We start from the raw sequence: 12535 nt of genomic DNA on the forward strand, positions 1-12535 counted from the left end.
AAAGTGTGAAAATTAAAACCTAGTAAGTTGTTTCTATATAACACCTAATTTTATTTTATTTTTACCACAGATGTACAAACCTGGCTTTGGTGGATTCCTACTAATTATGTTCCTGTATAACCTTATTACAAAGTTCATGTCCCAATTAGGCAATTACTACTTCAATTCTTATTTTCAACAAATATTTATTAATCACCCTAAATTAATAAATTATACGTGTAATTTAATTTATAAACCATATTATAAGTTCGCACATATTAATCTGAAGATAAAGGAAAAATTTAAACGTACATCAAACTCAGGAAGTAAAATCCTCATTTATATCTATACAAATATAAATTAAGGAGAGTTTTGAGAAAAATAATAAGATTGCCCTTATAAATTTTATAATAAAATTAGGAAATTGAAAAGATATGAATTATCTGTGTACTATGTTTCTGCTCGGCATGAAATATTAATGTAGTTTTATTTTGTAAATTGAGTGAAGAGATCAAACTTTAAAATGATGATATCAATTTTAAATTTTGCCAATAAAAATGAGAGATCCTAAAAAGAAAACATACATATATATCACTTTGAATGAATGGATAAGAATTTTCATCATAGAGACAATAAATAAAACGAAGTCAGGTTTTGGGGGCTATATGTTCTTCTATCAAATCTATAACATGTGTTTGCAAGCAATTGCTGAAAAAATATTGCAATTATAGTACTCCTTGTTTTTATCATTATAAATAGGAGGAATAAAATAGTAGTACTATTTTTACAATTCATAATGTTTATAATTAGTTATGATTACAATACATTACTATTAGTTGATAACATAATACTACTAATAATAAATATTATTACTACTACAATTATAGTTATTTCTTAGTTATTATTAATGAATATGATTCGTTAATTTAAAACTATATTAATATTTTTAGTTATTGAGTTAGTACTAATTTGTTAATATAAATATAATTATATTTCTAACAACTACGGAGTACATGAAATACATAGATAAGAATTTTAGGAATGGTGAAGAAGAATACTCCCTCCGTCCCATTCTAAGTGGAACATTTTTATTTAGTATACAATTTTATCTGTGTTAAATAAAAAGAATAAAGTAAGAGAGTAAAAAAATATTCCCTCTGTCCCACTAAAAATGAAACGTTTTCCTTTTAGGTTGTCCCATTAAAAATGAAACGTTTTCTAAAATGGAAATAACTACTACCTCCGTCTCCCAAATTTTGACACAGTTTACTATTTCGGTCCCGTCCCTGAAAATTTGACACACTTCACTTTTTACCATTTTTGGTAGTGGACTTCATGTTCCACTAACTCATTCTTACTCACATTTTATTATAAAACTAATACTTTAAAAGTAGGACCCACATCCCACCAACTTTTTCAACTAACTTTCCATTACATTTCTTAAAACCCGTGCCGGGTCGAAGTGTGTCAAAATTTGGGAACGGAGGTAGTATATCTCAACTTTTTCATCTCTCTTACTTTACTCTCTCTTCATTAATTCATAAAACAACACTATATAAAATCTTATACCAATTTCTAAATATTTTATTTTAAATAGAACAAAAAAAATATTATTTTTTAAAATATCATTTGCAAAATTGAAAATGATACACTGATAATAAAGGGAGTATATATAAGGAAAGTTGGGGTGTAGAAATCTTAAAAAATTAGGAGGACTAACTTTTTTGTTTTATTACTTTCCTCATTAATAGTATATTGAATTTACTTTCCCAACATAATTCTGACAAATAAATATCGTAATTTTTTAAAATCCATTACACAAATTTTGATGATATAGAAATCCATTGGATTATTAGAGGAAACCATTGGATTTAAAGAAAAGCATTATAATTCTCCACGTATCAACTACTTTAATCCTGGCGTCGACATCACCCACTCCGACGGCTACCCATGCCACTATTAATAGCATTATAAAAAATGTTCCTTCACGAATCACAACTTAAATAATAACCTCGGACTCCATTAATTCAACTCCTGTCTCAAGCTCGTGACTAAAGAAATGTCAGCTGCTTCGATGAGAACTCTTAGTGAGATATCAGAGGGGGAAACTGTTCACTTCAGCGTCGATCTTGTCGCTGCTGCTAGAAGAAATATCCGCCTTTTTAGATCGGTCTCCGATTCTCATTTCCATAATCACAAACCCACCATTTTGGAAGCTCTTAGAAGGCCAGTTTTCCAATAGGATTATTCATCATTTTTCTTGATGTTTCTCTGCATTTTTCCTGGATTTTAGGTGTTAATTATGTTACTTTAATATAAAAAATCTGAGTAATATTTTTGGAAGCTATTGGAAGGCCAGTTTTGTGAAAAAGATTGAGTTTTTATCATTCTTGATATTCTCTTCATTTATTGTGGACTTTTAGAAGTTGAAGTTAATGCGATTCTCTTGTTTAATTTTGCAGGTACAATGAGATATGGATGCCATTAATTGCTGATCTCACAACGGGCTCTAAGCCTCCAATGATTCTTCCACCTCTTGATGTTGAATGGGTTTGGTTCTGCCACACTCTTAATTGGGTAATTAATGTTGATTCACTTGCTACAATTTTTTTCCCTTTTGCGAAAGAGATTATTTTTTTAATGGGTACTTGATGTAAAACTGTGTTAGGCCAACTACAGAGATTACTGCCAGTCGAGATTCTCAAAACTCATAGGAAAACCAAATATTTTTGATGAGGAAAATGAAGATTATGCACTGGAGAGATGCAGGAAAGTCTGGGAGCACAAGTTCCTATCCGAGCCCTTCGAAAACGAGGCCGATGGCGATGTCGAAAATTACCGCTCTTCTATCAGTGAGGATTTGTTGGATCAAGTGTCAAGATGTAGTAGTCTTTGTAGAATGTATGCCGAGCCCTACTATTGTGAGATGGTGTATTTAGTGGCAGCCAGGCAGAGATACAGAGGTTTTATCTACATGGTTAATAGGTTCGGTGATGAATGTTCTTGCATTGTGCCCACCTCAGATGTCTACCTAATGTGGCTTACTCATCAGGTGACTTTCTTCACCTTGAATATTTCATCATTTTGGAGCGAAGTAGAAAAGAAAGCCATTATTTTGTGTAGTTGCTATGGATATAGAAATGCTTTTTTGAATGTGACATCGATGGCATGGATTCACTGCTGCAAAGTTGTGTCTTTTTATTGTTAATAAGGGAGAAGCACATGGAGCTTATTCAGGGAGTAGCTTTTTGCCCATGTTGCCTCTCTGTTTTGTTGTCTTTCCACATATGCGTGATTCACGCTGTGTTTTAGGTATAATAGTGGAACTTTGTAGACTACATGGCTTTTATTTTGTTGTTATTTGTTACAATCAGTTAAGTAAATTATGCATTTGCCTTGTGACTAGAAAGTGAAATTGCATCCAAACTCTCATCTTGTGTTTATGAGAAGTAATTGTTTTTCGTTCCCTAATTGTCCTGTTTTCCTTTCTATACATTGCGCAATGTATATGGATATATATGAGTTATGGTTATTCTTGAGAAATATAATGATGGAAGATATATTTTACTTGGATTTACTAGAGCTATCCAACGGTATATGCAGTAGACTTCAAGGAGTTGGAGGGAGATGTGTGGAAGATAGTCGGGGTAGGGGGCGCTATGAAAGAAGAAGACATGGAAGAAACAAAGATGTTGTGGGAAAAAACATTTGATCAGCCATATGAAAAAGCAGGTGGTGCAGCCATCACAAGGCCTATTGTTCAACCCCCTTTTTACTGGGATGTAACAAATACTGATGTCAACACAAAATACAAGTCTTTGGTGCCGAGGTTCTTGTTTGAGGTTTGTTCATTATTAGTTCTATCCATTTCAATTTGCCAACGTTGCTTATTAGGAAGCGAAAGTTGCTTTAAACTAATCATCTTTGCCAAAGCTAGCTTGAATATAGCAGATTTTAAACTAATTTATGAGATTAGTGAATGAATAAAGATGCTTAAACAAATCATCTGTGATTGCAGGTATGTATAGCAGTAAAACTAATCTCAAACACCAAGCAAGTGAAAAGAAACCCTTCTCGGGATTTCCTTCGTCTGCGAACTGCAAAGTGTCACAGGGAGCTGAAAATGGACAAACCAATATCACATTTCATGCCAGAAACCTGGCAGAAGGCGTGGCATATCTACTGTGAATTTGGGACCAAAGGACTAATACTTGATCTGCGTCACCATGGAGGCTTCTGTTCTAGAGGCAGCACTCTGCTAGATAGCAAATTGTTTTCTTGGAATGATTTGCTACGTGCACCCTCTCTCGCATCAGAGAAAGGAATCGATGACAGAGCAAGGGTCGTTACTTCAATAACTCCACCTGTGCAAGCACCTTACTTCCTGAAATGCGTGCCAGACCGGGTGACAGATGATTCAGGCGCGATGATATCGGATGTTATTCTGAAGATGAATCAGTACCGACCCCAGGAGGGGAGATGGTTGTCTCGTACTGTTCTGGATCATGGAGGTAGAGAGTGTTTTGTTATTCGAATGAGGTAGGATATGCATGCATATTCGTTGAAAAACTTGTACGTTACAATGAATTGGATATTGATATCGCACATTATCTCACAACAGAGTCGGAGGGGGGTTTTATCGAAGAGGTGGAGAAGCTCCTAAGGCTGTGAAATGGGAAGATCGCATTATACAAATATTCGAGGGCTCGTGGTCTTATGTTATCGGCTCTGGTTCAATCGGTAGATCTCCTGGTATGCACTCGTTCTTCAAGGCTTCAATAACAGTTCAAACATTCTTTGAGAAAATGACCGTTGCCTATCTGGATTGCTCGTGTTTATCAATTTTTATGTGTCTGTTTTCGTGTTGCCTGTTGTGTGGTACCATCTAGAGCAGAGAAATTGGTTGGTACGGCTACACCAAAAGCTCCGAGAGAAGAGCTCCAAGCTTCATGGAAACTCTCATCCGGAATTGATTTCGTGATACAATGGGATTCATCAAAATCTATCTCGGGATTGAGATTTGATCTGCAAAGCGAGACGTCTTCTGAACCAATGGTAAGATCAGAACCCCACACTACTAGAAAAACGCATAGCTACAACGTAATCGAACGATAAAAATTGCAGGTAAAGCTGTTGCAAGGTAGACATATGCAATACAAGGTCAAGAAGTCCAGCCTAGAAACACAAGAGGCGAAGGCAGCCATGAAGAACGAACAAATGGAACAAGATGTTAGGTCAGAGGAAGATGAGTACGTGACCATGGTTAGGTACTCGGAGGAGATCCCATCCGGGAAAGCCACTGCTCTTCTCAACTGGAAACTTCTCGTGGTGGAGGTGCTGCCTGAGGAAGATGTGGTCCTCGTGCTTCTCTTAGGCATGGCTATACTCCGGAGCGTATCAGAGATGAAGAGGGAAGATGTCGGGAGGCTGCTGGTGCGGAGAAGGATAGGCGAAGCTAAGGTTGGAGAGAGGGATTGGGGGTCGGTGATGCTACATCCGTCTTCGTATGCACCGTTGGTTTCGTGTTCGAAACTTCATCCTTGGTATTGGAATGCTAAGGTGGTTATGGCATCTCAAGCAAGGGATCATCAAGGGGTTGCTCCATCATCTTCAAACTATTCACAGGCAGAAGGTGGAGATAATTTGTATAGGAGTGGAATAGTTCCTTGAGATGTTGAAATAACTCTCTTGTAGAGAAGTTGATCTGCCAAATGATGAACATTATCAGATTTATGGCCAAACTGATAGCAGGTCATTCATCATGGCTTCCAATCATACCGAAGTAGAAGTTGTATTTTTATTTGTTGGGATATTTGGATTATTTATACTAGCTTGATTAACTAATTAAGAGTGTTGGGCTAATAGGCTTCAATATTACTTGTTGGAATCAGCCTAGTCAACACAGTTTGAACAAAACAAAAGATACTTCTTTTGTTCCACTCTAAATGAAGTATTTTTAATTCCGCACAAAATTTTGTAGTGTTACTTTATGACTAAAATAGAGAGAATAAAGTAAAAGACAGGAAAAAAAGTAGAGAATGATGTTTTTATATTTTAAAATATGTCATTTAGGGTGGAACAATCCAAAATAGAACATATGTCACTTAAAATGGAATGGACAAGGTTAAAAGGGGCAACATTATCTTGATGCCAAATAACTGATGAAACACAACATCATCTCCTCAAACAACAAATCTTGCAATCATAGAGATTATTAATTACCAGTAAACCTACTCATAAAGGTGATGATGCGATAATCTTGGCAAAGGAACAACAACAAGAGGAACCTTCTTTTTCAACACTATCCCAAACTTTTCTGAAAGATCCAGAGTCTCCCCCTCACACACTTCCCACCTAAAACTATGCACAAGTGAAGCTAGAGCATACATAACAACCCTCTCCGCCATTGCCACTCCAGCACAACTTCTCCGACCTGACCCGAAAGGCAAGTAACTGAAGTCATTACTAAAACGATCACCCTCGCCATTCATGAACCTCTCGGGGATGAATTCATTTGGATTAGTCCAATTCTCGGGGTCCCTATGTATCGCCCACACGTTCACAAAAGTGCGGGTCCCTTTTGGGACATTGTACCCTGCAACGATGCAGGGCTTACTCGGGCAATGTGGCACCATGAGTGGAAGCACCGGATGCAACCGTAGAACCTCCTTCATCACCGCGTTTAGGTATGGCAATTTGTTGGTGTCGGACTCCTCCACCGCCCGATTCTTGCCTACCACGGCATCCACCTCCTGTTGAGCCTTGTGCATCACTTCAGGCTTCTTCATCATCTCTGCCATCGCAAACTCCACCGTGCTGGAGGTCGTGTCTGTGCCTCCCACAACCATATCCTATTATATATATAGGGATCTGATCAGTAGATAACTTTTTTAAAAATTGATAACTAGGAACTATGTCAACAACCATGTCTTTTGTTAACATCTATATTTACATATATATCAATACAAGACATACATATGTCAACTACATTTATAGTTGACATACAAATGTCTTTGTGTTAAAATCCATAACATAGGTTGTTGACATAGTTATCAGTTATCAAATTTAAGATAGTTGTCCACCTAACAGGACCATATATATATACATATATAGTCATTCAAAATATAGCTTTAGAAAAGAAATTAATCAAACTTACAATAAGCAATGCTCTGATATGCATCATGGTGAGAGGAATTCCAGTATGACCATCTTCTTTGAGGCGCAGCAGCACTTGCAAAAAGTTGGTTGCTTTACCAAGATCACCTCCATTGATTGTCATAATTTGGTCTTGAATAATCTTGTCAAACAAAACCTCAAGCTTCATACTTACCTTCTTATATTGCTTACTCAAACCCTGCAAATCCATCCAAGCAAGGCTAGGGAAGAAATCAGACACATTAGGCTTCCCAAGAAGCTCCGTGATCTCCCCAACAACCTCCCTGAACTCCCCCTTTACCTTCACCTCTACCGTCCCTCCCCACAGCATACTCGTGATCACATTAAGCACCCCGGAAAACATCATCTCGCCAACGTTCACAGGAGCACCCTTGAGACCGTACAAGTGGGCGACGATGCTCCTGACCTCGTGCCTCCGGTAGCCGTAGAACGCATCCAGCGTGGCGTGGCCGAGCATGTCGCGCACGCAGGCCTTCCTCAGCATCCTCCACTCGGGGCCGTGCGGCGTGAACACGATGTCGCGGCCGCCGTACTCGGCCGACATCACCACAGCGGGGACGGGGCGGTTGGCGAAAGCGACGTCGTGCTGCTTCAGCACCTCGCGGGCCGCGGCCGGGGAGGTGATCACCACGCTCAGAGTTCTGCCGAGTTTCAGGGAGAAGATGGGGCCGTAGGATGCGGCCAGATGGGCGAAGTGAGAGTGCAGCTCGGGGTCGAGGAAGGGGAGGCTTCCGACGAGGGGCAGCCCCCGTGGGCCCGGGGGTAGAGGGTGTTTTCGTTTTCGTGAGAGGAGCCATGAATACCAGATCAGTGTCACGATGATGGGGATTGCATACAATGCAACTTTGCCGTTGAAGATTTGATCGGAAAAGGTGAGATTAGTTACTATCTGCATAGCAATAGTGGTGTTTGTTTTGGATAATGTTGGATGGATCCAAACTCGTTAGTTGACTTGTGGTGGAGCTGTCGATGGTCATGGGCTCTATTTAATTTGTCTTCGGTGATTACTATATTGTGTGAGATGATACCATAATTGGATGGGAATCTTGATTTTGAGTATGGACAAAGTATCCATTGGTTTTATTCATGGAGTTTTCCGTTACAACATCGGGAGCAGCATTTCCTTGTTGCTTTATTCATTTTAAGCTTAATAAATAATAATTCATCAATTTCAACAAAAATTTCATTTATAGCCAACAATAATAATTCTGTAAGTTTGCGCCCAATTTTCAATACAAATGATTGATGCATGGCTTTGTCGAGAAAGAGTGAAAATTTTTACTGTAATTGAATAGTGAGGTAAAATTTTAACGAGAAAGAGTGAAAAATAATCATTGTTCGGCTCAATCTTGACATTGTTATCGTAATTGATGCGGAATATAAATAAACAATTTATTAAAATTCAAAATATATTAACTTTATTTTTATCAAAATTTGATCTATATAAAAAAAACTAAATAAGAAATAAATTAACTCTAGTTTTTCTTGTGAGATACTTGGTCATCACAAGGAACAAGGTATACCTATACCCCAAGGAGATTTTGTCCAAATCAAATAAACCAGTTCTTTAGTTCAGTCACTGCCATAAAAAATTAAATAAAGACACTTTTTAACGCTATTAAGGATGCTAATTTGTGTGTCTAATTATATCACCAATGCTTCAAAGTGTTCTTATTGTTAATGTTCCAACTAAAATTATCGGATACAAATAGAAGCGTTCTAATAAGCAAAAGATCAAGATAATTTGCCATCAACTTAGGGACGTTTTCTTTTATGTGTTAAATTATGGATAATTTTAAAAATTTCCAAACGCTAGTAATTGCGTCTCAATTTTTATGCCCCTAAAAGATACTCTCTCCGTTCACAAAAATTTAGTCTTATTTGTCGACAGACACAAATTTTAATTAGAAATTGGTGAAGTAAGAGAGAATATAAGAAAAAGTATGTAAAGTAAGAGAGAAGACGATAAAAAGTAAGTAAAATTTGTTATGCTACTAATTTGCACTCTTGCATTAAATAAGCAGCAAATATCTTAACTGTCTAATAAGCGTTTGATGTGTATTTTAGTGTTTAGAATATCCAATTAAATTCACGTAATATATCAAGTTTATTAATAAGCTCTAATAATATCACGATACTGCAAGATTACAGTGTTGTGAGAAGAATTTCAAGTGTCGATCCACATGAAAGGTGAAAGATTGTTTAAACTTTCTAGCAAATAAAAGTATATAGCATAAAGGTTTGATTTTTAGTTTTCAAAGATAATGACAAATTAAACAATCATTTAACAACTAAAAGATTTTACAAATGTATAGACATGTCACTTCAAGTTGCTCATTAGACTTGAATCATTCTACACCAACATCAAAAGTAAATATATTGGGATTAATTCAACAACCTAATCACTTACACTGAATGTGCATATAATGTGTAGTTCATAATTAGCTGAACACTTAATCTATGAATCAATCTTCAATGCATACGAATTCCTATAGAAGCGGGATTAAGATTCACCTACTATAACTTCTTGCAGAATCCACTATCATATTATCTTCTAATAAAGTCAAATTAAACAACACACGGACAATTGAACACTCACCGCCTATGTTAAAGAGACAACAGAAAGGGAATTAAAACACTACATTAATGGCAAAAAACATAGTGTATAAACAATAAGCACATTGAAGATGAGATAACATATGGACCATGTGTCCATGGCGGACGACATGTGTTTGTGCTCGCCGCCGACTGGAGTAGCCGAGACGACGACCCAGTTCGTGATGGCGATGGCGATCCTTGGTCAGCCTCTGTTGGGTCCGTATCAACTACCTTGGGTTAATAACAGCCTTATCCTTAAGGCAGACATTTAGAAATGACTTCGTATGCTCTTAGTTGTCTTCCATGTGCCTTCTTCCTCGGCTCTATCGGACCTGGATACCATCCAGTGCTCCTGGGGTCTCTGGTTGACTTGGACTGTGTGGACTAACGTCAACCGAACTGGCTTATTTACCACATCCAACAATCACCTCTTGCGGCAGACCCCTCAACCACGCTGTTATTGAGTGCCAACTCCGCCCACGACAGAAACTTCGCCCATTGATCCGGACGTTCAAATGTAAAGGCACGCAAATATTGTTCCAACGTACAGTTTGTGACCTCAGTCTAAGGGAGCCAGAAAATTATAACACGAGGGCAAAAATATTAACATGTAAATAAATAAATATTAAAATAAAACAAAATATATTATATTATTAAATGTAAAGGTATAAGGTGGTGTGTTTTTAGGGGAAGGGCAACTAAATTATTATTTTCTTAAATGTAAGGGGCCAAATAGTGTGAATTTACATATATTAAGGTAATATAATATAAATGCCTACATACTTATGAAAAATTGAGGTAGAGTATTTCCCCCTTTTCATTCTATTCTAGATCCGCCCCTGCCTCGGTCTACCCGTCTGTTGGTGGGTGGTATGATGTGCATTAATTCTAGACGGAGAAATTTCAGAAAAGGGACTTAATTTGCAGACCGAAATGCGAATTTGTCGGAATAAGAGATTTTTGAATTTTTATCTATTTTCTCTTCTTTTTTCTTATTATTTCTCTCATAATATTTATGAATTGACCAAATTATCCCTTAATATTTTCAACACAAATTTCGATAATTTTTACTCGAATTATATTTTCAATCAATTGTACTCCCTCCGTCCCGCTTAAGATGACACGTTTTCCTTTTTAGTTTGTCCCAACTAAGATGACACATTTCCTTTTCTGGTAATTTTCTCTTTTCAATTAATACACTCAACCACTTTTTCTCACTCCTATTAAAATATCCATCTTTCTTTATCTCTCTACTTTAATACTTACACTCACCTTCTCGCTCTCCAATTAAACACTTTAACCAATAACTCATAAAATCCCGTGCCGACTAAGCAATGTGTCATATTAGCCGGGACGGAGGGAGTACAAATCACTGCAATTTAGGAGTGCAGTCGTGCAGATCCAAATTAAGGAGTCATGTGACCGTCGTTTCTACCTCAGTAATTTCCACATTAAGCACTCGTCTTTAGAGCATCCGCAATGGTACATAGGCCAGCAATAGGCTAGCCATAGGCTAGCCATTCTCTCCCCTGCCACGTCAGCAATACTAAAAAATCCACCTGCCACATCAGATTTAGGCCAGCCATAGGCCAGCCGTAATAAAAATAATTCAAAATATACTACATTTACGGAATTAAAATCACGATTAAATTACCGAATTAAATTTACGAGACATATACGGGAAAATTCATTAATTTTATTTTTAAAAAAAAGTACATTAACTAAAAATAAAAAAAATTGCAAGATAAAAAAAAATCCGGGCTTCCACACACGAGCCACCGCCCCACTCTACTCCTCACTAATTTATTAAAAAATACATAAAAAAATGTTAGTATGCCTTGAATCCGTTATAGTTTGCCGCTAGCCGAACGGGGGCCACCGCCCCACTCTACTCCTCACTATATGTTGCTATTGTACAGAAATTTAGACATAGAGAAAATCGCATTTATATAGTTTTTCAAAAATAAAAAAAAGAATAAAAAAAAATTAAAAAAAAAGAATTAAAAAAAAATTAAAAAAAGAATTAAAAAAAGAATTAAAAAAAAATTAAAAAATAGCGCTGGCCGATCGGGCCGCCACAATGGCGGCTAGCCGATCGGCCAGCGACGAGCGATCGGCCAGCCCACGCCGATCCGCTCGCCGATTTCGTCCTCGCCGATTGCAATGATTCGGCTAGCCGATCGGCTAGCGCGACGAATCGGCTAGCCGGTCGCTAGCCGACCATTGCGGATGCTCTTAGCCTGATCTTCTCTCACTTTTACCTTTGGGTGGGAAAAGAAACTATGTTAGCAGCAGCCAGCAGACTACAACCACTATTTCAACCGTTAATACATTTTTTAGTACTAGAAAAAACAATATGGTAGTACATTTTGTTAGGATTGATTTTCCATTTAGTGGCAACTATTTTTCTTAATGAATTGATCGGAAAAAACAAATGGAGAATAACAAGTGGCAACTACTATTTGTTAGGAGATAATTTGGTCAATTAGTAAATACTCCCTCTGTCCGAGAAATGTTATTCAATTTTTTTCATTTCGGTTCGTCAAGGAAATATTGTTCACTTCACTTTACTTTACTTTTTTTTTTTTTTTTTTTTTCATTTTTAGTAAATGAACCTCACTTTCCAAACCTACCTTACACTAATATCCCACTCATTTTTTTCTTTACATTTTTTAAAATTCATATTGAGTGAACCATGAACAACATTTTGTGAACGCATGGAGTATAATATAGCAATCTCAAGGAGTAAAAAGTAAAGTCAAAGGAGTTAAATTAGGAGATA

General features: G+C 37.0%; 2 protein-coding genes across 3 annotated transcripts; one reads left to right on the forward strand and one right to left on the reverse strand.

Annotated features, from left to right (window-relative positions):
• Window positions 1-1959: 1959 nt before the first annotated feature.
• LOC125203322 (enolase (DUF1399)) lies at window positions 1960-5823 on the forward strand. Of its 2 annotated transcripts, none has more exons than XM_048101641.2 (8): window positions 1960-2205; window positions 2442-2556; window positions 2648-3031; window positions 3561-3821; window positions 3998-4518; window positions 4601-4731; window positions 4874-5034; window positions 5104-5823. In XM_048101641.2, the coding sequence occupies exons 1-8, from the start codon at window positions 2039-2041 to the stop codon at window positions 5647-5649; spliced, it is 2286 nt and encodes a 761-aa protein (XP_047957598.1). In that variant the 5' UTR covers window positions 1960-2038; the 3' UTR covers window positions 5650-5823. The 2 variants fall into 2 exon arrangements, with proteins under 2 accessions (XP_047957598.1, XP_047957599.1); XM_048101642.2 differs by having other exon boundaries at window positions 2066-2205; window positions 2659-3031.
• Window positions 5824-6100: 277 nt separating this feature from the next.
• On the reverse strand, window positions 6101-8170 carry LOC125204782 (flavonoid 3'-monooxygenase CYP75B137-like). The gene is made up of 2 exons (XM_048103512.2): window positions 7136-8170; window positions 6101-6830 (listed from the first exon to the last, which is right to left on the reverse strand). Exons 1-2 carry the CDS (start codon window positions 8048-8050, stop codon window positions 6210-6212), a joined length of 1536 nt encoding a protein of 511 aa, XP_047959469.2. The 5' UTR covers window positions 8051-8170; the 3' UTR covers window positions 6101-6209.
• Window positions 8171-12535: the final 4365 nt, after the last annotated feature.

This window comes from Salvia hispanica, chromosome 6 (genome assembly GCF_029641045.1).
Source record: "Salvia hispanica isolate PSC_SH4W2 chromosome 6, Shi_PSC_v1, whole genome shotgun sequence".
In the NCBI taxonomy this organism is placed as follows: domain Eukaryota; kingdom Viridiplantae; phylum Streptophyta; class Magnoliopsida; order Lamiales; family Lamiaceae; genus Salvia; species Salvia hispanica.